At 30.7% G+C, this 24,995-nt stretch overlaps 1 protein-coding gene across 1 annotated transcript in view; it reads left to right on the forward strand.

Annotated features, from left to right (window-relative positions):
• LOC134686872 (zinc finger protein aebp2-like) overlaps nucleotides 1-22,623 on the forward strand; it is a 44,188-nt gene extending 21,565 nt beyond the window's left edge. The window contains exons 3-6 of the mRNA XM_063546688.1: nucleotides 225-760; nucleotides 7,863-7,987; nucleotides 12,225-12,292; nucleotides 13,096-22,623. Coding sequence (XP_063402758.1) covers nucleotides 225-760; nucleotides 7,863-7,987; nucleotides 12,225-12,292; nucleotides 13,096-13,243 — 877 coding nt within the window. The 3' untranslated portion in view covers nucleotides 13,244-22,623. The remainder of the gene's footprint in view (nucleotides 1-224; nucleotides 761-7,862; nucleotides 7,988-12,224; nucleotides 12,293-13,095) is intronic.
• Nucleotides 22,624-24,995: the final 2,372 nt, after the last annotated feature.

Raw genomic sequence — 24,995 nt, forward strand, 5'->3', positions numbered from 1 at the left:
TAGTCTGACCCTTATGTTAGAGTGTCATGCACACTTTGTCAAATGTAGTGTTTGTGCTTACTCTACCGAAAAATCATCACCTGTTTGCCATGTTTTCAATTGTTGCGATTGAATTTTAAATTCTTTTTTTGTTGTTACGTGTTTGGTTACTAAAGTGTTGATTTTAGGCTTGAGTTAAAATTTAAATAACATCTGTAGTCATTGTTATCGTTATTTATTTACAGCTTTACAGATGATATGGGGAACGACAGTTGTTCTGATCTGCTTACACCAGATGCTTCTCGATCATGCACGCCGCTGTCTGTCGCAGGAAGTTGTGTGTCTAGTCAAATCAGCAAGGACTCTCGGACCCCTGACGTCCAAGAGAGTTGCAAAGAGACCCCTTCTCTATGTAAATGGAAAAACTGTGATATATCTTTAGATTCTTGTCGTCTTATGGACCACTTAAAACATTGCCATGTAGAACAGCAAACGGGTGAAAAATTTCATTGTCTGTGGGAGGGGTGTAAAGTTTACAATCAATCTTCTAGTTCTAAATCTTGGTTAGAGAGACATATTTTGACACACAGTGGTGACAAACCATTTAAATGTATATTTGATGGCTGTTACTTAAGGTTCACGTCGCAGAAAGCACTGGAACGTCATGTAAATACCCATTTCAATGCATTACAACACACTAGCCAGAAACCATCAAAACCTCGGGAAGACACACCAACCAAACAGTATAGGAAAAGAAGGTGTAAAAGAAAAAGACCTTTAGGTGAGTAAACATGCAGTAAATGACCCCCTCTCAAAAATCCACATGTCAAATTGACCAAAGATTCATAGATTATATCATCATCAATATGTACGATAAAGCAGCACAGATTGTGCCAGCTCTGATATAAACTTAGCCAACTATATTTGAACTGATTTTAAGACTTTTTATTTTTATTGTCACCCGCTAATTAGTTTTGAAAATTCGTCAGTTGAAAAAAGTGAATACAGAAGGGGTTTAAATCCAAATTAAATTAAATAAAAAAAAAACTGTAGTTCATTATTAAGGTGATTCAGACTTCCGGAAAGGTTTAAAATCTCATTGAATTTCGATTTAAGTGGTCGTTGGAGGAATTAAGTTAGCCGAGGGGCTGAAAAGAAGAAACGTCGTGACTGATGCAGATTTTCCATAGAAATAAATCGTTTAGGAACACAATAGTCCTTCCCTCAGGGCAAATAGATTTTGAGTAATGAGATTTTTCTGCATGAGTTAAGTAAGCATATTTTTTTGTCGGGAAAAGTTTGGTTTTGAAGAAAATGAGTTCAGTGCATTTTACATCGGTGATTGATCACGTATTAAATGGCTTATCCAAATACGATCAAATAAAAATAACCACAAAAATATAGAAATTAGTGAATATGAATAAGCATACAGGAATGTAGTTAATATTTATTTATCTGTGATGTTTAGGATTTTAATACCTATGATATTTTCTCTGTGCAGACTTGTAAAATACTTTAGTAGTGTACACCATACAACTTAGAAATACTCTGATTAATTTGTGTTTTTGTATTTTTAAGTGTCACTTGTGGTTAACTTACATATATATTTTTTTTTTCATTTTTTCATCTTTCATATTAAATGTGACACATTTTGATTAGCATACATAAGAAAGTGATTGAACATAAAGTCACGGAAAGGAATATAATTTCTTTTCAATTATTTTTTTTCCATTTTCATGGTCAGAAGGTACCAAAGGGATATTCAAAGTAAAACCCATAGACCAATAACAAACCAATGATGCAATGAATATATAAAAAAAAGACAAATAGATAGTTGCAAACACAATGTATTGTTTTTTCATATTTTTTTTATGAAAAATACATTGAAAAGCCGAAATTTTCTTTTGTTTTTAAAGAATTATTCCCATGATATCAAATTCATAGACACATATTATTTCCATGATATCAAATTCATATACACAACTACACAATTATAACCCTACAAAAATTCATTTTTCTACAGTATATGGATACATGTATGTTTCCTTTCAACTCATTTTACAGATTAAACTTTTTTTTGTTTTTAAAATATCATTTAACTGATTAAATTTCTGCGTTCAAGATAATTCTACATTTTAATTATTTTTATGACTTAATACAGATTAATTTACAAGTAAAATCTCATTAAATGGAATGATTTCTTTGCTGTGGTTGACTCTATTTTGTGTTTTGCGTTACTAGTACCCCACACCTTGTCAAGATATTAGATTTGTCAAAGAGAGATGATCATTAGTCATAGGTCTTCATCAAGGCTCAGGTGTTAATTAGATTTAGTCAATTTCAAGATGTGTGCTATATCACCTGTATGCAGGTGTTATGAAATAAAAGATTAGTAGAAAATATAACCCCTTAAATTGACTTTTTTTTATACTTAATCTTTTCATATATTAATTCTGATAACAAAATACAACAGATAAGTTATTAGAATTAACATTTTTTTGGGGGTGATTTTGGACTCAAGTTGACCTGTCCTGATTATGTATGAAATATTTGCCAAAGAGGCTGCCCTGTAGAGGGGACCTTCCATTTCTTTTCTTTCATCTTTCATCTTGCACGTATAATGTATAATACACAAATACGATAAGCCTTTGTGTTTAATTCAATATCTGTTCAAATCTGATTTTAAAATTTCAGTGTGCTATAGTGGGCTGCCAGGGTGGGCAAGTTGAAAATGACAAATTCCATCATAGCAGTAGTGAACGTCATGTATATATACAATTTGTTGATAACCACCCACAGCTGTGTTTTTCAATACGCAACTGTAACATGATCAAAGTATGGCAGCTAGTTTCACTCAAACTGATGCTAGATATAAAAATAAGAAAATGTGGTATGATTTCAATGAGTCCACTCTCCACCAAAGACTGAAATTACATCATATCTAAGTAAACAACTATAGGTAAATTTGTAAAACCCATACCCCATTGTTAGCTAGAAAATGTCCCAAAATGGCAAATGTAGGAGAAGGCTGTCTTAACCTGGCATTGAGATGAGAGCAATGGTTCTTGCTCCACTTTGAAAATTATTTTGGGATGAAGAACTTTTGATTTTTACATAAATTGGACATGAAATTTTACAACTTTCGAGTCAGTTGTTCTCATACTCCAAAATCAACCAATCAAAATGTTGGATTTCATGTTCTGAGTATGATATTTGTGCTCCGATCACTTCAGCAAAGTTTTATGATTTTAACTCCAGATATTTATTTTGCATCGATCATAAATTGATAAACTATATTGTAAAGGTAAGATGTCATCTCCCAAGGCACTCTTAAAAGTGTCTTCCCAATACAAACTGCACCACCATAAAATAAAATAGTAAAAAAGTGTTGAAAGGAATACCCTGATCAACATCAATCAATCAATAAGTAAATTTTAAATGCATTTCATTTGTGTTCTTTAGAAGAGGTCCAGTGACATGAAGCTTTATAAGATTTCATTCTGATCCTGGAGTAATATATCAAGTGTGTCTGGAGCTTCTCCAATTCGATGGTTACCTATTGACTGGTTGTAAACTGTAACTATTATTCAAGATCTGTTACATGAAGACTATAATTGGTAACACTTTAATTATCACAACACAGATTATATTACTTGATGTCAACATGGACCTTTTAACAGTTTAATCCTCTGGAGGTCTTTAAAAATGATTCACTAATGAAAATATGGTATACCGCATTTCTGTTTTTAGATAATAATAAAAAATGTGTGGGAGAATTAATTTCCTTTCATAAATAAATACTAGAAATACATGTATAAATGATTTGAAGGATTGACGGAAATTTAACATAAATGTACATAGACCATATGTTATAAAACTTGTGTAATACATAAGGGAAACACATTTAAAAAAAATTATCTCTTTAATTTGAAAATTTAAATTCATTATTAATACACTTTCTCATTTGAAAAATCATCAGTGAGAATTGTAGTTAATTAGAGACAGTTTGATATTGAGTGCCCATTTGACATCAGGTTACATGTATACATCTTCTTTATGGTCTTGTTGTAGTGGACAGTGCAGTTTTACCCTTGTTAGTCTGTATGTCCATCCATACATCCATCATTTGTCCATACGTCTAAAATATTGGTTTCCATTCTCTAACTTTAGATTGCTTCAACAAAATGTTATGAAACTTGTTCACAATGCTTATAACTAGAAAGCTCTTCTTTAGTTATGTTCCTTTATTACATCTTTAGTTATGTTCCTTTATTACATCTTTAGTTATGTTCCTTTATTACATCTTTAGTTATGTTCCTTTATTACATCTTTAGTTATGTTCCTTTATTACAGTAAAAATGTTAATGCGAGTAGAAGCATCATCTATAATCATCATTCTCTATATATTTTGTTATAACAGGGTTTAAATTTTACTAATTAAAAATCCATATATTTTCTCAAGTAATTATCTTGAAACAAGACGAAATCCCAAAATATAGTTTCATTGAATTAGCAAATTTCTATAAACAGGATTAACAGAGCAGCATAGTCTTAAAAATATTTTTTTTTGTAGATCAATGATTCTTTTAATGTTCATTAAAATGTTTCATTAAATTGAACAAAACTAAAGATATCTGATTACTGCCATTTAGATTTTTATTATGCAGCTGCGGGTTATAGAAAACTTTTATTTCAATGTTGCATGTTAATAGAACATAAGAAAGAAATTTTGTATGCAAGATCTTATCGGAATTTTACATCTGATGATATTTACATTGTCACTTTCAGATACTTTGCTACATGTTTTCAAGCCCCACCTAGCTAACTAAATACGGGTCATTATGTTTTCTTTTCTGGGTGTCTGTCAGTGTGTTCATCCCCATTAAATTATGCTGAGTTCACACGTAATTGGAATTCGATTCGCATTTACTAATTCGAATTAGTTTAATTCGCATTCGAAACATTTTACGTCTTAACGTCAATTCTAATTCGAATTGCAATGGACGTCAAATTCCCTTCACTGTCCAAACGACATTAATTTTAATTCCTATTAAAAAAAGTGTATTTCTAATGCGAATTGGATAATTCAAATCAATTCAAATTAAAAAGAAGAGTGTGTGAATGTGATTAGCGAATTCGATTTATATTCAAATTCGAATTCAATTCAAATTAAATGTACCTGTGAACGAGGCATCAAAGTCAAATTATGGTAGTTTACCATGAAGTTATGGTCCCATTAACCAGAAAATTTATCTCTGTGGTTTCATTTATTTTCATTGTACCATTGGTACCAGTTTTGGTGGATGAGTTCAAATGTTAAATTCATGGTTTTTGTGAAAGTCTGCATACTAGCCTATAGAAATTTGTTCTTCAATTGAAATTTAAGATTGTGACATACCTTGACCCAAAATCCATGAAAATTAGTATCCCACAATCCCACAAATAATAATGAACCCACAGTATTCCAAAAATATATGCTAATTAGAATGTGGACCAAGGACGTCCAAGGTTTATCTGTTCAGTGACCATTTTATAATGTAAAAAGGGGGAGGGGAGTATGGTGTACACGACTTTAGGGTTGTAAGTTTTTGGATTTTTTTGAGAAGCGTATTCCAAGCCCAAGGTTAGATCACTTAGACGATATATTTGATACTGATAGACTGGATAGACTTGTTAAATTTGACATTAATTTGTTTATTCAGATTGGAAAGTGATATTGAGATTGCAACTGTTATTTAATCGTTCTGCATCTACGACAAGATTCTATATCCTTAAAAGGACGAGCAATTGTACTTGAAGATTACTATATAAATCATGGTTAGACGTGGAATAAATCTATTTATTTGAATCCATTCCCTGTATTTATTTGATGCGTATTAACATGCCATCTTATTAAAGCAGCCGGTTTTTACTGCAGCACAGAAAATGCAATTAGTAAATTACCGACAAATCGTTGACTTTGTCGCGACATAGGCAGAGCATGCTTTACAATAAATCACAATCTTTATTGTAATGTTAATAGTTGATTTTCTACAAGACTGAGTTCTGTATTTGGAAATAATATCGGTAGAGTACAACGTAATTATGACCTGTATAGTCTGTATTTAACGCAGTGGATATGCCCTCGTTGTCCTTGTTTGTGATGACCAAAAACAGTATAATTATAAATCTTCAAACTATGATTTCTTTTAAAGAAATAATAAGATAAGGCTATAAATCGCGACAGTTAAATGGTATATTTTCCGAGTTAATGAGGTTTTGGATGACAAGAATGGTATTTGAATTATCTATGTGGTAGTGCAAAGTTCTTTGTTTTTGTTTAATGTGCAGAAAATTGTAGACCTTGTCTAATTAGATCGCTTAAACATAATGTTACTTTTGCGTTATGTAATTAATCAAAATTTTCTTTATTTTAATTGTTAAGTCTGGAACAATTTAATACTGTAATTTATTAATTTTAAAATCTGTCTGGAATATTATTAATGAATGTGTGTTTCATGCATGTGTCTTATATACTTGAAAACTGTATCAATTTAAGACCTTTAAAGAATTGTTTTTGATATTTATAAATAGACTGGCTCCTTACGTAAATAACTATAGACAATAATCTAAACAAACTCATGACACCGGTGACATCTTTTTTGTATCAAGTATTTTAAAATTAGAACTAAATGCACATATTTTGGGATCAAATTTCATACTTGTGCAGATTTTTTTTGTCTTTGTCTGTTTATATATATATTTTATAAAATCATGAACAGTAAAAGAGACCCCAAAAAATTATTAAAATATTGATTAAAATTAATATACATGTAGGTTTCTTCCATTCGTTAGAGAAGAGGATTATTTTTATTCTGTGACTTGAAAGGAAAAAATTACTATTCTGTTCTTTTTGATTGAAGATGAAATATTTGATTTTCTTTCGTGAGTGTTACAGGAAATAGCACCAATTGGGTTAAGATAGACGTGAATCTGAACACGTATGAAATGATTTTTACTGAAGAAAAAAATAAATAGGTTAATCCATTTAGAAATAGTTTGTTTGAAATACAAACAGACTTAGTGTGGCCTTGTTTAGTCAATTTGATACAACTTCCATCAGCGAGGTGAAATTCTTAATTTAAAAGTCAAGAGCATTATAACATATATATGTATAAATAAAACTTGTTAAAAAGTAAAGGAGGAAAAAAAAACTTTCTTAATGGAACAGTGACGGCCAACAGGACATAAAATACATGCTCTTTTCTTATATAACTTGTATAAAATGACCTCCTGTCTTCTACCAAACAAATAATTTAGTCAACAGTAGACAGGTTTTAAGAAAGACTTACATTATATGCACTTTAGCTCATATATATGGAAATTACATTTTTCTTACAAACACTCAAATTTGAATCTTGCATCTTATACAAATGATGACCAAAAAACCTTATCTGCATCTTACTTATCATAATAGATCTTTTGAGAGAGAAAAAACCCAGCTTAATTGCAAAGTATTTCTTAGGAAAATTGGTTAGGTTAAGGTGATTTTACTTTAGAAAATATCTAAAGTTCCAGTTGGTCAATTTTTGTTTCATTTAAACAAGACATGTTTTTAAATGTGATCACCTGCTTGAACATTGCTTCATGATAAAAAGTTTATTATGTAATTTTAAAAGGTAACTTCAGTACTATAACTGAAACAGGTCAGAGTGGTCCTTTCAACTCCTTAAATTGTTACTGATTTGAAATAATGAAAGGTGAATTCGTTTTACATGCAATTTTCAATGCTCCTATCTTTCATAACAAAGGACAAGTTTTAATAAGCTGTACAAGTATTTTTAGCTTGACAGAATTTTATTTGTAAGTTCATATTTTTATGTTTTGATTGATTGTATTTTCAGTGAAAACAACCGATTACTTTGACCCTGGCATCATGGAAAGGTTATCAGACCAGGTGACTTTTGTCACAAACAAAACACAAATTGATCTCAATGGCAGCTCAGACTCAGTCACATTCCATAGCACAGTAAGTCATTGTATCTAGTCACATTCCATAGCCCAGTAAGTCATAGTTTAAAGTCACATTCTATATTACAGTAAGTCATAGTTTTAGTCACATTGCATAGCACAGTAAGTCACTATGGCGAGTCATATTCCATAGCAAAGGAAGTCACTGTGTCAAGACACATTTCATAGCAAAGGAAGTCAATGTTTCAAGTCGCATTCCTTAGGACTTTAATTCCTACTTTTAAGTCACATTTCACAGCACAGTAAGTCGTTTTGTCACATTCATTAGCACTGAAAGTCGTTGTGTCTAGTCACATTGCCACAATTGTAGTTTTAAGTCGTATGCCATAGCACAGTCAGTCTTTGATTTAATTCACATTTCACAGTAAGTCAATGTTTTAAGTGGTATTGCATAGAAAATCAAGTCAATGTTTTAAGTCATATTTCATAGCACAGTAAGTCGTTGTGTCTAGTCACATTCAATAGCACTGCAAGTCATTGTTTTAATCCACATTACATAGAACATTAAGTCGTAGCTTTAAGTCACATTCCATAGCACAGTAAGTCATTATTTTAAGTCCCATGCCATAGCACAATAAGTCATTAAATGAAAGTCGCATTACATAGAAAATTAAGTCAATGTTTTAAGTCGCATTTCATAGAACATTAAGTCATAGTTTTAAGTCACATTCCATAGCATAGTAAGTCATTGTTAATAGATATAGGTAGATGTGGTGTGAGTGCCAATGAGACAACTCTCCATCCAAATAACAATTTAAAAAGTAAACCATTATAGGTTAAAGTATGGCCTTCAACACTGAGCCTTGGCTCACACCGAACAACAAGCTATAAAGGTTAAAGTCACATTCCATATCATAGTAAGTCGTAATTTTAAGTCCCATTTTATCGCTTGGTTTTGAATGGTTTCATCTGTCTATTAAGGTCTGGATTTTTGTTCATTTCTCAGATAGTATTAGTTTTTGCATTGATTTTTATGCCCCACCTACGATAGTAGAGGGGCATTATGTTTTCTGGTCTGTGCATCCGTCCTTCCTTCCGTCTGTCTGTTCGTTCGTTCAGGTTAAAGTTTTTGGTCAAGGTAGTTTTTGATTAAGTTGAAGTCCAAATTAGACTTTTGACACCAATTTCACAGTCCACTGAACATAGAAAATTATAATGCGAGTGGGGCATCCGTGTACTATGGACACATTCTTGTTTTTAAATAAAAAGTGAATTGACTAGCTGACAAGGAGAAAATGATAAATGAAAATAATTCCAGTTCTATGCTTGGAACCATATTATTCAGTATTATGTAAACATGGAATTATCAGTCATTTTGGAAATTTAAATATTTTTTACCTGTCACACAGAAAACAAAGACAATTCTATTACTCTACTCGATTTTTCACAAGTTTCAATAGAAACACAAGCATTTCTATGAATTTTCGGTACATAAACACTCATGTTTTCTTAAGTTTTCTATGGTTTGCCTGGATTTTCATTGATTTACTAGTAACTGGTAATATGAAGCAGACAATTTCTGTAACCGAATTTTCCCAATATAAATATTGTTACGTGTGACTACATGAGACATTATTGATGCTTCCTAAGGCTTCGTATTGTTGGCATCTCAGTATGTTTTAATTTCAAGCATTGGGCTTTTGCATGGCAGCATGGGTAAGGAACAGTTTTAAGGTTAGGGTTAGCTAAATATATTTCTATATGGAATGGTTCCTCTTAAGTGAAAGTTTATTCCAAAAAATTGTTACATTAGGTTAGGAATTGATATTAGATCAGAGTTGTATATAATACATCTTATCACTATTTGTCCACCATTACTGGACATCACAAGATTCTTGTTTAATTTTGATGTCAGAATAGAAACGTATTGTTGTATGAGGTTAATAGTTGAAGAGGCATAAATTCTAAGGTCAAGCGGCGCAAATTTCTAAATAGTGATAAGGTCTATGGTCCAAATGGGGAGGACTTATTTCTGTATTGGCTGAATTTTAAGCCATTTTTCTCTAGTTCTTACCTTTGTGCATTGATAATCTCTACTCTTTTCAATGTGATTAAAGACAATGGCCACCCATATTAAAGGGTCTTGCACAGATTGTTCATGTTTCAAAATGGTTAGTAATAGTCTATTTCATCGATCCAGTAACTTGTCTAACATCATTACAAAAACTGTTTTACTGATAAATTTGAAAAAAATGCTTCTTTATCTGAAAATCTGCAGAATCAAAGACAAAATTCAAGCAGAATCAGCAGGATCTCTACAATATCCTGACCCACATTTGCATATCACTTTTGAAATCTAGATAAGATATTACTGCTGCATCAATATGCACATGGATTATAATCTCTACAGAAAATTGTAAATATTTCACCTTTTTGTAAAAAAAAAATGTAGCATCTGACTACAATGATAGTTTAATTTCATATTTAGAAAATAACAGATTTTACTGAGAAGACTTTAATTGGCCATTGTTGTGGTTTTCAATTTAGTTATAATTGGGAAATCATACAATTTCGAAGAAATATTATATATTATAAACACATTAATTACAGTTATGTAATAAAAAAAGAAATGACAACAAAATACTCACAGGTGGTCAATTACAATTTGTTTACAAGTTTGGAGGAATGGAATCCATAGAGTTCTATTCATTTCTAATAAACTCCTGGTTTACAAGGAGGGGAATGAATGTATATTGTAAAGCATTCAGAACTTTTGTCGGATTTATTAATTATATCAAACGTTTGGTGGTTTTAATTGCTGTGCTTATCTAGAAAGTTACTAAAGTAGATTAGGAATATATGTCAATGAGACAGGTGACTATAAGGACCTATTTTAGATCTAACCTCAACATCAGTGACAAAAAAAAACATCTGCATCAAGGGTTGAAGCACTGCTTTAATTTAGATTGTAAATGTTATTATTTTTCTATAAATATTTACCACTTTGTTCTAAGTCACATCTAAAGATGACTCATGCTTGGGACTTAATACATATTTTGTTCAAAAAGAATGTGTGATGTCAAGAGACTGCATTTTGCAGCTGCTCATTTTGAAAAGCATTATTTTAGATAATTTTACAGATTTAATTGTTTTTTAACACCATTCAATTACATGCCTTCATGCAGTGATCCAAAGCATTGCACTGAAGTCCCAGCGTGTCATCAATCTGCAATATATGTCTCATCCACTGGAATGGAATTGCCATTTGTTACAGTATCTTATTATGTGTATTCAGGGTTTTATAAACCTGTGTATTGATGATTAGAAGTTTTGTATTAGATTGGTTGATGTTTTTGAATTAGGTTCAGGAATTAGGTACAGCAGGAACCATACACCTGTTGATTGATGTCTTTGAATTAGGTACACAAGATACTGTATACCTGTTAACCTGATAACTCCAATTAAGTGGAAAAGTATTAGAAGGATTGGGTTATTGTTTGTTGTCATTTGGTACAGCAGAAGTCATACACTAGCTGGTCACCAATTTTCCCCAAGTTGTATTATATAATTATTGTCACAATAACTCAATAAGGTGCAGTTTGGTCAACTAGTGAAAAATTAAGCTCATTGAAAGTGAGGTAATGAAAGTGCAGTGTGATTAAAATATTCTTTCATTTCTAATTCCAATGATTGACTTTCTGTTTAAAGAGATGAACTCGAGCTGCAACCCTAAAAAAATAGACACATTATTGCTAAGGACTTCACAATTGATCACTTGCAAGAAATTTGATTATCATGTGTGCAGCTTTTATGTAAATTTTCCAAAAATGTATTGATATAATTATTTGTATCGTTTTTATATAGAATAGAAAGAAAAAAAAGCCCAAAAAAATCAAACAGAGGAGTTAAGAATCTTTATTTTAAAACTGCCTCCCTTTTGTTTAATGAAAAGTAACTTTAATCCTACTTTAAGTTCAAATATCTTTATCAGGTTTATGGATACAAGAGCTTCCACTTTTCATCTTATAATTGGGAAAAAATGAACAGGAGACAAGATTACGAAAAATTATAAGGAAATAACCCTTAAATACTGAAGAAATAAGTTGTATAATATAAAATAATCAAACATTATCATGAAAATGGAATTTTTGATAAGATTATGTACTTGAAAAGTTGTACATCATTTGTCATTTCTACATGCTTATGATAACTTTTAACTGCTTTCCTCTGTGAAATCTAAAGAAAAGGAAATAAGTTTTTATATTGGTCATTTTTGGAAAGATTATTTTTTGTAGGTAATAGCCAGAAGAACAGAAGACAGCTGTAAAGCCAAGGTTTTATTACAATGGACACCCAGGAATGTGTAAGTTGACGTCTGCTAATTAAGATGAAAGTACACAATCTTGTTACAGATGATATATTTAGTAGATGAATAATTAAACAAAATAACAAGAGATAATTCAATTACTCAGAGACAGGAAATGTATTGTAATTATCAAGAAATAGCATAAATACTCAGAAACAGAAATATATTATATTTTGGTTTTTAACCCCCATCACTAAGCTACAGGGATATTTTCTGTTGTTAGCCCTGACCACTTAGCTGCATTATTAATCAGTGGCGGATCCAGAACTTTTCCTAAGGGGGGGGCCTCTCCAGTCATGCTCCATTGATTTCCTATATAATCAACCAAATTTTTCCTACGAAAAGGGGGGGGGGCCCCAGGCCCCCTCCCTATATCCGCCTATGTTAATTTTACTAAGATTGCAGCCTCTGTCGCAGAAGCTCGATATAGGGATAGTGATCCAGCAGATGTGGCAGGGTTGGTTTACCTCATAAAAGCTTATAATTTTAGAAGGTATAAAACCTGGATTTTTCATACTTTGTATTTAGATGCCTTATGTTATGAAGGTTCTGTCTGTCTATTGTCCTTGTCCTTATTTTTATGGTTCAGTGACTACTTGAAAAAAAGTTCATATTTTTAGTATTCTTAATTTCTCTATTTAAAATTATGACTAATTTAATGTATAAATGGTATTTGCTTAAATAAACTGACAGTATCAATTCAAAAGTCATTACACACTTCAGAACCAATCATATTAATGCTGACTACTTTTACCTTCTATTTTTTTTTTTTTATTTCTTATTTGATTTATTTTTTTCAGAATTCCTGACTCCTGGGTATCAGAAAAAGAAGCTAAGTCTTTATCAACCTGTGTCATTCCACTCAGAAAACTACCTCGTGACTCAGTCACGGCGTTACATCCATCCTTGTTTAGTCACCATCGCTACAGAAGACATAGGCGGAAGTGATGACATTCATCTTCATCATCAACACAAAGAAGAAGATATTTTATTAATCATTATTTTGACCAAGTATTTTAGATTCCGTTGAATCTCAGGGATAAAAGTTGATCATTGAAGGCTGACAATACTGTTCCGAATATGTTCTCATTCATGTCATACGTGTGATTTATAGCGTGATTGGTTAAACAAGTCCTTTTCAAATTTCCACTTAAATGCACATGCTTTTGTTTGCATATGCTAGTTAACATATGTTAAAAGATCCAGATTATATATAGTATATACGTCTTTCCTCGGCTGAAACAACGTTCAACTTAAATTTGGTAGTAAAATGTTTAATATATTTCAAAGGAGTTAAAAAGTTTAAATTTCAAAAATTGTTACTGCATATTGTTATCTCACATCGACACCCAAATGTTCATGTACTGCTATAAAACATTGCATTTATTTTGGGAAATTTGAAATGACATTGATAATCATTCAAGCTTAAGAAAGGTGCAATAGAAACTGTACAACAATGATCAAATCACTCAGGCACAATGGATTATAAATTTGAAAATTGTCTCAAAATTCCTCATATCAAATGTATATTACCTCCCTTGGGAGACACAGTTATTTTCCTTGAAATTTTATATTGTGATGATATTGGTTGATAATGACCATATTATCACATTTGCTGCAAACATTATTTGTATGTATATTTTTTTTGCTTTATACTGTGTATATTATTATTTTTGACATTGTTTTAAAATAATTGTAAAAAGACTGAAATTTAAGTTATTAAATTTCCTTAGTAGAGGTAGAATTAATTAATTCACAAAATGTATTCCAGTCAGTCAGTTTCATGAAATGAAATGACCAAAATTAGATTATGTGCACATTAATAAATTTAAACCATGACATTTTTTATTTTTTAACATCACTAGTTAATGTAGTGCCTTACACAATGTATGTCACAGTAGAAAGTTCATGTTTCTTAGACCAAAAAAAAATATATACCATCTAATTGAAATCATTTTATGTACACATTTTTTCAACATAGATAAAATTGATGTTCATTGTTGTGAAGGTTTAAAGGTCTTATGCAAACAAAGAATTTAGCAAGTGTTTTTTTTTTTAATTTTCACACTGGGAATATAATTATAAAAAGAAAAATTTTAATAATTGAAATTACTGTTGATGGCATAAATTTGCAATGGAAAATTTGAAAGAAAATTCTTTTACAAATTCACATATTAACTTTAAAATTAAAAGATATACATGCAAAATTTCGTCTCACCTTTCAGGCATATAGTACGGTATTTTTCGTTGCTGAATGTGACATTATTTGAGATCTAATTATTTAGTCAACTCTTTACAACCTTTTGCAATTAAACATGAAAAAGTTCATTAGTCTGTTAAGATTGTACACTATGATATGAATTTATTGTTTAATAAGTTTGGAAAAATTCCTATATAACAATATTTTCATAATGTGATGTTAAAATATAGCAGAAAATATCATGGAAATTTGATCATGTTTGGAACATAAAATCTAATTTTTAGATTAACAAATACAGAATAGTGTTGTGACTCTTAAACAAAACAAAAAAAGTTCAATATCAGTCATTATTTTTGTTTTATTTTTTTGTTTTTGTTTTAAACTAATTTTTAATTTGCTATATATATACTCTTTTTTTTTTTACTGTAAATAAACTTTATTTTTAAAACAAAAATCATAAAAAACTTACTCCTCATAATAATTTGCTGCTGATTTCTCATCTAAATTAAATGCTGACTTTCAATTTTGAATAATACAATGAAATGTCTGACCTTTACCCTTTTATGAAGTTTTGATTTGATAAGACAGTTCACTGTATCAGAACAATAAAGCAATATCGTCTGCATAAAGTAATGCCGATAATTTCCTGTATTAGGTCATTTGTGAAAATTGAAAATAATGAAGGCAATAAATTGTCACCTTGTTTTACACCAGTCAATTTTGATGTTCATCTCTGTAGAGATCACCTAGTAGACAAGTACTTTTATATAACAAAAATAGTTAAAAGAGGTTTAAAAGAGAGGGATTGCTAAGTGACATATAATTATGATCATGGACATTTTAAATGTCTAGTCATATTGATATTTAAGTGTAATTATATAGTTTTCATTATTTTTTTTGGACTTAAATCAGTAGATTTCATAACTATTCTGACATATTAACTGTATTTCCACCAACAAATGAATTCAAGTCAAGTTATTTTGAATATGGAATACATTATAAGTAATGCACACAATTATTTATTTAAATAACCTTATACACATTTCATATTATACTTTGTTTTTTACATTAGAATTCATACAAAATGTTAAAAGAAATCATTCACCTTTAGAAGGTGTTTACATATTAATTTCCAGCCTGATTATTTTGAGACTTAATCAAAAGACCAATTTTGGTTATATCCATTTTGTAAATGGTTCCAAAGGTCTTGTTAGCGATTGATGATGATCACTGAAAGTCTTCTCAATTATGAAGATTGCCAATGAAATTTAAATATAAAATGAAACCAGTTCAGGCCAGGTCAGCCCACTGGATCCTGATAGTTCTTCTTATGAACAGTTATCTACCAGTCAAAAATTGTAAATCAATAAAAACAAATAGGCAAAATTTTCCATATTTACACTAATTGATAGATAAATAATATATGCTGTCAAAGTGCAATATAGCATAGCTACATTTTTCTATAGTAATATTGCTTCATACTACATATTATCTTGAAAGACCAACGCTTGAACATAAGAATTTTTTTTATTAACAATACATAACATGATTTATGTCCCCTTTGGAAAATATTTTATATAACATTTTAGGCAAAAACATATAAAGATTGTGGCAAATCTGCTGAGTTCAAAGCTTTGCCATCAATATGCTTTCTCAGTTAATGAAACCAGTAACAGTTTTATCTATCCTACCTCATATGCCTAAATGAATTAGGCTGTCGTTCATTTGACGTGCACCAGCTTGTAGCGGTGTTTTATCAAATTTCACATGTTAATTCACAAAAATACCCTCTATTAGGGTGATCAAGATGTAAATGGAAGAAATTAAACTGAATAATAACTATTCCCATACCAATATGGATTTTAAATTGCTTGAAAGTAAGACATATAAAGTGCCTTCAGAGTATATATGTACTATGCTCAACATGGCCAGTAAAAGACTTGCTAAAATGTGCTAAAAACGGATAGTTTTTGTTGGAAGCTGATTCGATATTAGTATGAAAGCATGATCTAGTTAAAAAATCATAATGTAGCTAGGTTTGAATCAGAATTTGGGTATCAGAAAAGTACATGTGTAATATTTAACCTGAGAATAAGAATAGAATGAATTCCAGTATGTTTTAAGACTTTTTAAGAAAAGGTCTTTAAAAGTTAGTGATAACAAATTATGACATAAAGGCACAAGCATAGGATGTCATATTTATTTATTTTTTCACAAAATTTGATCTCTACTATGAAGCAACATTTTTAAAAGTTTGATAAATAATAAATGTGTAGTCTTAATTTATGAAATTGTAATTTGTTTTTGTGAATAAAGTTTTGTAATCATCACTTACATTATCATCAAATGACAATTATGTATTTCAACATCAGATACTTTAAATGTGTTAACCAGTTTTCTTGCAACTTTCATGGTCAGTTCAATCGAAAAAAATATCTACAGATAATTGTAAGTAGTTGTAACCCAGTTATACAGCTCAGTGGCGGATCTAGAAATTTTCATAAGTGAGGGCCCACTGACTGACCTAAGAGGGCCGCTCCAGTCACACTTCAGTGATTCCCTATATAAGCAAACACATTTTTTCCCAAAATGGGGGGGCCAAGGCCCCCTAAATCCGCCTCTGCAGCTTGATTCAGATAGACTCACCTTAAAAGTTCGAATCAAATCTATTTCTTAACTCCTCAAATTTTTATAGTTCAACTTTCCTTAGAAATTTTGTAGAATTGACCAGTTGCAATGGAAAGTTAAACACCTAAGTGTTTCTGGAGTAGGTAAGCATCACCTTCAATTGCCTGTAAAATGTGGGGATTTAACAGTAAACTTGTAATTTGAAAGTTTGTGATTTAAATAAGTATTCAATGATTTGGCATATAAATAGTCTGAAAATTTAGACATGCCATCAAGTCTCATATATTAGAGTCGTGGTTGTCTACTTTTTTACAATTTTCATTGTGTGATTGGAAGTGGTGCTTGAAATACATAATTAACTCTCTAAGAGTTTACACTAACATATCTTTAATTTTGTGTACACATGCTTTAATATAATGTATAATACTATCATGCAGTTCCATTGTAACTTTAAAACATCCATTATTGTTATAAAAACATACTAGTAATTGATCAGTAAAATAAGAAATGTGATATTTTTTTGTGATGAATTTTTATTATAACATTACCAAATAAGCTATGACCCATGCTATTTTGAAGAGTGCTAGAGGTTAATTAAGGGGAGGTCAATCTTGATTTAGGGAGATAACTCTATAAACCACTAATGTGTTTGAAATACACGTTTTCATCAATGCTTTTTAAGCATTCTTTAAAACTGAAATAAAATAGTCTGTGTTACCCAGAAGCTTTGAATATTTTGATGAAAGTAGTTGGCACAAACGTACCAGAGATTTTTAAGAGTGATGTCCCTTGTCAAGGATTTTTTTACCCCTCAACTAAGCTGTAATTAATTTTTCAGTTCAAACCAGTATTTAAATTAGCAGTCCACATTGAGATGGATGGTTCTCTACGTGATGTACAGCTACCTCCATTGATAAAAAATTATCAACACAATAACATGAAAGTGTCTTTAAACAGCAACAATCAATTAATGGATTTTTGTCTTCTTCTAGACAGAATGTTTTGTAATTTGGCTCAACTCAATGAGCCTTAAAAAGAAAGGCTTCAATTTGATATTTGGTCCCTGCTTATCATAAACAAAATTCGTGATTGTTTGGGATCTGTAATAGCAAGATTGTAAAATTAAGCTTTAGGACTTGGAACACTTAAATTACAACATTTAATAAGAATTATTTTTTTCACTGGTTAAAATGTAAGAAAACAGTGCCCCAAGAGATTCGATTTCCAAATGGGAAAACAATATGAGAAAACAAAATACATAAACAGCTCAGTGTAAATAGTCCATGCTCGTAATACTAGCCAAAAACTTATGCAGGGTCATATCACAAAACAAGCAAACTCAGGGTGAAAAACATCAAAATGGTAGATTTTATAATGCCATCTAAAGTACATGTCATGTGTGTCAGCGTTGTCAGTATTGTCATCACCATTGTCATCCATAATCAACGTTGTTACCTATATCATACGTACCGGTAAATCATGTGTATGCATGTAATTTTGTGAATTAATAGTGTGTGTTATTATATTTGTGTGGATACTTATAGTGACCTTAAGAATTGTAAAAATGTCATGAATGAAATATATACATCCTATATTATTGCTATAGATAATGTTATACACAGCAGCCCAATGTGTATGCTGTGTTGGATAGAAGTTGATAATGAGTGATAATTTAGAAAAATCTTTAAAAAAAGCCAATAAATTTCTAAAGCATCTTTTGACCATTGCATCAGTAGGCATTTCAAAGAAAATGTTGAAAGTCATAAACAGTACAATAAAACTTGAGCTGTCATATCCTTAAAATAAATATTACATTTTAAATCTGAACCTAGCATCAGTGATGATATATGTTGTTTACAGTTGTGATTTGGTGTTATTGCACATACTAACTCTTCCTCTAAGATAAGATGAGGTTTTAAAATATTCAATTCCTATCTAGCACTGTCAGTTTGAAAATACCATTGAAAATAAAGTCTTAATTGTAAGATTGGCAACATGCATTTATTTGTTTGTACCTTTCACAAACTTTTGAACATGGTTCTATTTGTATTTATTGTGAGGCCTATCAATTAGACAATAGAAGCTCCCCGTGTGACTTCAGGGATGATTTGGTTAATTATTCCCATACTCACACTGATAAGAAGTTGATCAGATGATTGACTTTCAATGGTATTTTTATGTGCATTATAAGAGCCCAGTAATCATGTTCATTTTTCACATGGGGAGAAAAAGTGGTACCCATTATGTATATATTTTCTATTTGAAATGAAGAGTTCAAGTGTTTGCTATTTCCATTGGTCTGAAGTTTGAATGGAAACCCTTAGATGCACATTAAAATTGTAAAGAAAATACATTGTACATAACAAAAAAGTAAATGATGTAAAATTGAAAATATGAATTTTAAGTGAAATATGGTTTTGTACTATGTTTTCACTGATTGCAATGTAAATGAAGTAAAATGAACCCAATGAAGTGGGACGCAGAAATTAATTATGTGAACAATTAGAATGTTCGTCAGGGTTTCTATGTATCTTAATACCAGCCTGTGCTTACATTTGTGAGAATGCTAATTGATAATAACAATTGTACATATTATACAATATTTATTGACAACAATTTTGACTATTTATTTTTTTTTAATACGAAGCTCAAGCTAATGGTAGATATTTTGTATTATATAAATAGGTAGTGCAAACTTGTCATGAAATGAAGCAGCGATTTAACAGTATTTATTTAGTCGCAATAGATAGATTGTCATATATACCGGTACACAAATATCAATAAAGATCTGATTTCTTAATTCATGTAACAAATGTTTTTGAATTTATTTTCAAATTTAAAAACAATTAAGTTTGAAGGACTTATTTCTTACGACACCAATTTCAACATGACAAAACTTCAGTAAATCTTTTAATACATAACTGATGTATAATTTTCACATTGATGATGATACTTTTGACTAGTTGGCACTTGTTTGAATAGCTGTGAATGATTGAAACATTCTGTATAAAGTATGTTTTAAAATAGGTGTTAAATGTTATATACACATGAGAACTTTAGAGCTTGTTATGAATGGGGTAAAATGACTAAAAGTTCAATTAAAATTTCCTAGTCATTTTCATAAAAATGATGTGCTAAACTGAGCTATACAAAGGCTTGATGAAAAATCCAAGAGCTCAAAGAATGTTTCCTATAGAGGCATGATTTACCTCTTGGCAACTTTCCAATTCCAAATTATTCTATGATGCTTTTTGTATATTTTTTTTCTGATTTGTTTTAGTTGCTATTCAGTTTTGTGAAAAAATGCAACGCATTTAAATTCATATACTTGTCTAGATAATCTTGCCAAAATATTTACAAATTCATATAAAGTTTTCATAACTTTTTGTGGATTTGTAAATATTTTCAAACAATTTATACCTTGAATTTTGATATTTTGTTAGAAGACGGACCCCATACTTCTCAGATCAGCACTTTAACGTCATGAGATTTTGATGTTTCTGTATTGTACAAAATTGATTGCTGTACAACATTATTACTTTGTTAATATTGTATTTAGTTTGTATATAGAAGTAAAACAAGGCTGTGTGATGTTTTTACTGTTGTCTGTTGTTAAGGTATTTTGTTAAGTAGGTCACAGCAATCAAATTTTATTCAGTCCGCATGTTAGTTATTATCATTTCACTGAAGTATTTCCAGTTCAATGATCTTATTGAACTTATTTGGTTTTCTCTATTTTATTAGAATTACTTGTTGGTATTACTTTTTTATGGTGCTTCTGAGACCGATCATAGATTTCTATATTGCAATATCAAATCTTTAAGAAACCTGTCTGAACAGAATATGTTTCTGTTCTTATCAAAAGCTCTTGTTAGTCAATTATTTAAAGGTAGATGATAAAAGCTGGAGGCCAAGTCAAAGCTAAAGTATTTACTAAAGAATACTTTTATAGTGAATTTATCCACAAAATTTTGATATTCTTTAACTTGGCTTTAGTGTATCAGTTTCATCAAGGTAATTGATTAAAAAGAGCATAAACTATTAAGTTTTTGATATATTTATTACTTTTTTCTGTTAGTAGACCAATACCAAGGTTAAATCTGGTGTCAGAGGCATTTCATGTGGTTAGATTTTTTGATAAGCTTTAAATACAAAAGATATATTTCTGTTGTAAAGTTTGAGAGAAAGTTGTACAATATAATTTTTAGAAGCTTTGACAAGTTTAAATGTTATGATTATTTGTTTTTGAAATATTTTAAACTGTTGCTTAGATACAATATGGAATTATACATAGGGAATAAAATGGATTGTATGTTGTATAAATTATCACAAGATATTTTGTGTTATGGTTAATTATTCTTGATATTTATATATTTTGTTGTCATTTCTTTATATGAGAAATTTAATTTTGAATTTCAATTTACTTTATAGTGTATAGTGTTGAGTTCAGGATGAGAGGGGTTCAGAAACACCAATTCCTGTCGTTTTAGGATGTCAGAAAAGCTGAAATTGACTTATGAAGTTAAATTTGAAATTAATTACTTACATTCTAAGAGAACGAGTCCCTTCAGTGTTTAGCTACAGTGAAAGTAGATTTTGAATTAATTTTGACTTTTTATATACAACCTTCTAAAATGTATTCTCTAATGGATTGGATTACAAGATTGAAGTAAAAAATCAAATTTCAATTTTCATTTATTATCTCAGATTTTCAAACCTCCATATTAAATTTTTTTTGAGACTGACCATATGGGTTAACACTTTGTACATTCTAAACCAATTCGTATACAGGTCTTCATTATGGAATATTTTTTGCTTGAACTGGATTTTATACATCTATTAAATAGTGGGTCTTTTTTTTACAGATCTGCAATATGATTTATATTATTTACATTTTGGGGTACAAATTTTATGACATTTAACAGACCAAAGGTGTTTATTAAGGACCTTTCCTATCTTTAGGTCATTTGAAAACTAACTTTTTAATGTTGGGTTATAAACTTTTGTACTGGTTTTGAAAGACCATTTTATGTATATTTAAGAATGATCTTTTCTGGGTCTCTAGTAGACCATAAATTTATATATAAGGGTATGAATTGTGTATGGGCCTTTGTGGACCGTGTATGTTTCTCCATGGACTGTGTATGGGCCTTTGAGGACCGTGTATGGTCCTCCGTGGACCGTGTATGGTCCTCCATGGACTGTGTATGGGCCTTTGTGGACTGTGTATGGTTCTTCGTGGACTGTGTATGGTCCTTGGACCGTGTATGGTCCTCCATTGACCGTGTATGGTCCTCTGTGGTCTTTGTATGGTCTCCTGTGGACCATAGGTCTCCTCTAGACCACTAAGGGGTTAATTGCTTTTGTATAGAATGCTGATGAGTGTGTAAATGGGTGTTGTCTATATTTATTATCATCTCATCTCTCATTTCATCATTCTTCTTTTTAGATTGTAATTTAGATGGTTTTGTATAAAAATAAAATGAAATTTAAATATGAATATTTTTTGTTTTATTACATGCATTTATTTTTAATACTCTGTATCAAGAAATAGGTCTCCCACACAAGCAGTGAAAGCTCTGTTTCTTTGCTTTGGGTTTGCATGGTTTGTTGGGTATGTGTCATAAGTTTTACATGTTTAAATTCTGTAAAATCTCTGTTTTCTGTTTATCTACCCATTGCATTCCCTTTAACTTTTTTGGATCATTTTCTGTCCTTTAGACTTCCTATTTATGCCCCTGCAACTGGAAGTTGGGGGCATATTAGTGTCCCCTGGTCTCTTCATCTGTCTATTATCGGTATGTAACTATTCCAGATAACTCCTACAGTTGAGTTCTAGGAAATGTCCACTTTGCTGACTGTTTATACATATATTGAAGATGTGCATGTGGTCAGGGTTTTGATTTTGATTTTATATTTACATTGTTGAGTCTTTGATTGTTCTCTGGTTGGGTTCACAGTCTCTGTCTCTGACACATTCCTTGTTTTTATACGCCTGTCGTCTCTTAGACGGGGCGTATTATGGTATACCTCTGTCTGTCCGTTCGTCCGTCTTCCACACTTCGGACAATAACTCAAAAACACTTACACCAATTTCCATGAAACTTAAGTGAATTGTTTATATCTATTGATGTAAGCTCCCTTTCAATTTTTATAAATTTCAGATTTTAAGTTCTGGATTTATGGGCTTTCACCAATGTCCATGAAACTTAGGTGAATTGTTTATATCTATTGATGTAAGCTCCCTTTCAATTTTTATAAATTTCAGATTTTACATTTCCGTGTTATGAATTTTTATGCTTAAAAAAGGGGGGATTTTCCAATTTTGGGACAATAACTAACACTTTTACAAAATGTTATGCAACTTTGATAAATTGTTTATATCTATTGACCTTAATAGTGCCAATTTTTTTGTGCATTTTTCTTTATTATTTGGGGGGAGGGTATTTGACAGGGCTCACACTATTTCTAGTTGATCATATAAATTCATTTAAAGCATAAAAGACAAGTGAAAAGAGCAACGGGCGTATCATGCGCTAAAGCGCAGCCCTTTATTAATTATGGTGGGACCATTTATGTTCATGAATTCTTATTGTCCTGTTTTGAGGACAGTTTATATTTTTATTGATATTCATGGATTTGCCTACCAGCCTTTAGAAAATATATTTAACCAAGGAATCGACAAAAATTGTATCCTACAAATAATGCATCAACAGTACTCTTTTAGTAAGGGGACAATCATTAAAGCAGGTATAAGAAAGAAGGACAACACCAAAGCCAAAAGAAAAGACTAACAGTTAGAAAAAAAAACCACTGAACACTAAAGCCTTAGCTATATGCACAAGGAAAAAAAACCACGGGACATTTTGGAAAGGCTATCTTATATACAATGTTCATCTGTTCACTTGCCAACACTTAAACTTCTAGTTGTGATAATGAAAAGTTTTCAACATTAGATTGAAGATGGGAAGAGAAGTTATTCTGATAACCCATTATAAGGTAAAGCATGTTTGCATAAAGCCTAATAACAAATTTCAGGACGGCCTTATTTGTATTCCCAAAGGAAACTTGAATTTTTTTTAATGGCATGTCTGTTTATGCTATACAACAATTTGGTAAACAGGAAGTAGATTATTAATTAATCTGAAATGTCACACATAGCGTCTCATAAAAATGTGACCTAAACTAAATGAGACGGATGGACCACCGTCAAGGGTAATGAATTAGCCCCAGCAGAAGGGTCAAATAAAAAACAACCAGCCATTTATGAAAGGTTCCCATGCTACTTTGAAAACGGATAAAATCTAAAAATAACAAGAGTGCACACGCTGAAATGTCTCGCCTTCTTTACTAATCATTGATATGATGTTGATAGTCCTAAGCATAAAGCTTTATTAAAAACTGTCACATAAACTTAACATTAACCAAGATAACTAAACAAAGACCAATGAACCATGAAAATCAGGTCAAGGTCAGATAAACCATGCCAGGCAGACATGTACAGCTAACAATGCTTACATACAAAAAATACAGTAGACCTATTACTTATAGTTTTAAAAAAATAGACCAAAACACAAAAACTTAACACTGAGCAATGAACCGTGAAATTAAGGTCGAGGTTAAATTAAACCTGCGCAACTGACATATAGATCATAAAATATTTCCATACACCAAAAATAGTTGAGCTATGGCATATAGTATTAGATAAAAAGACCAAAACTCAAAAACTTAACTTTGACCACTCAACCATGAAAATGATTTTGGGTTATTGCACATACCAACTCTTTCTCTAAGATGAGATGATGTTTTATAACATTCAAGTTCTATCTAACACTGTTAGTTTGAAAATACCATTGAAAATAAAGTCTTAAT

The sequence above is a fragment of the Mytilus trossulus genome, chromosome 10 (genome assembly GCF_036588685.1).
Source record: "Mytilus trossulus isolate FHL-02 chromosome 10, PNRI_Mtr1.1.1.hap1, whole genome shotgun sequence".
In the NCBI taxonomy this organism is placed as follows: Eukaryota; Metazoa; Mollusca; class Bivalvia; order Mytilida; family Mytilidae; genus Mytilus; species Mytilus trossulus.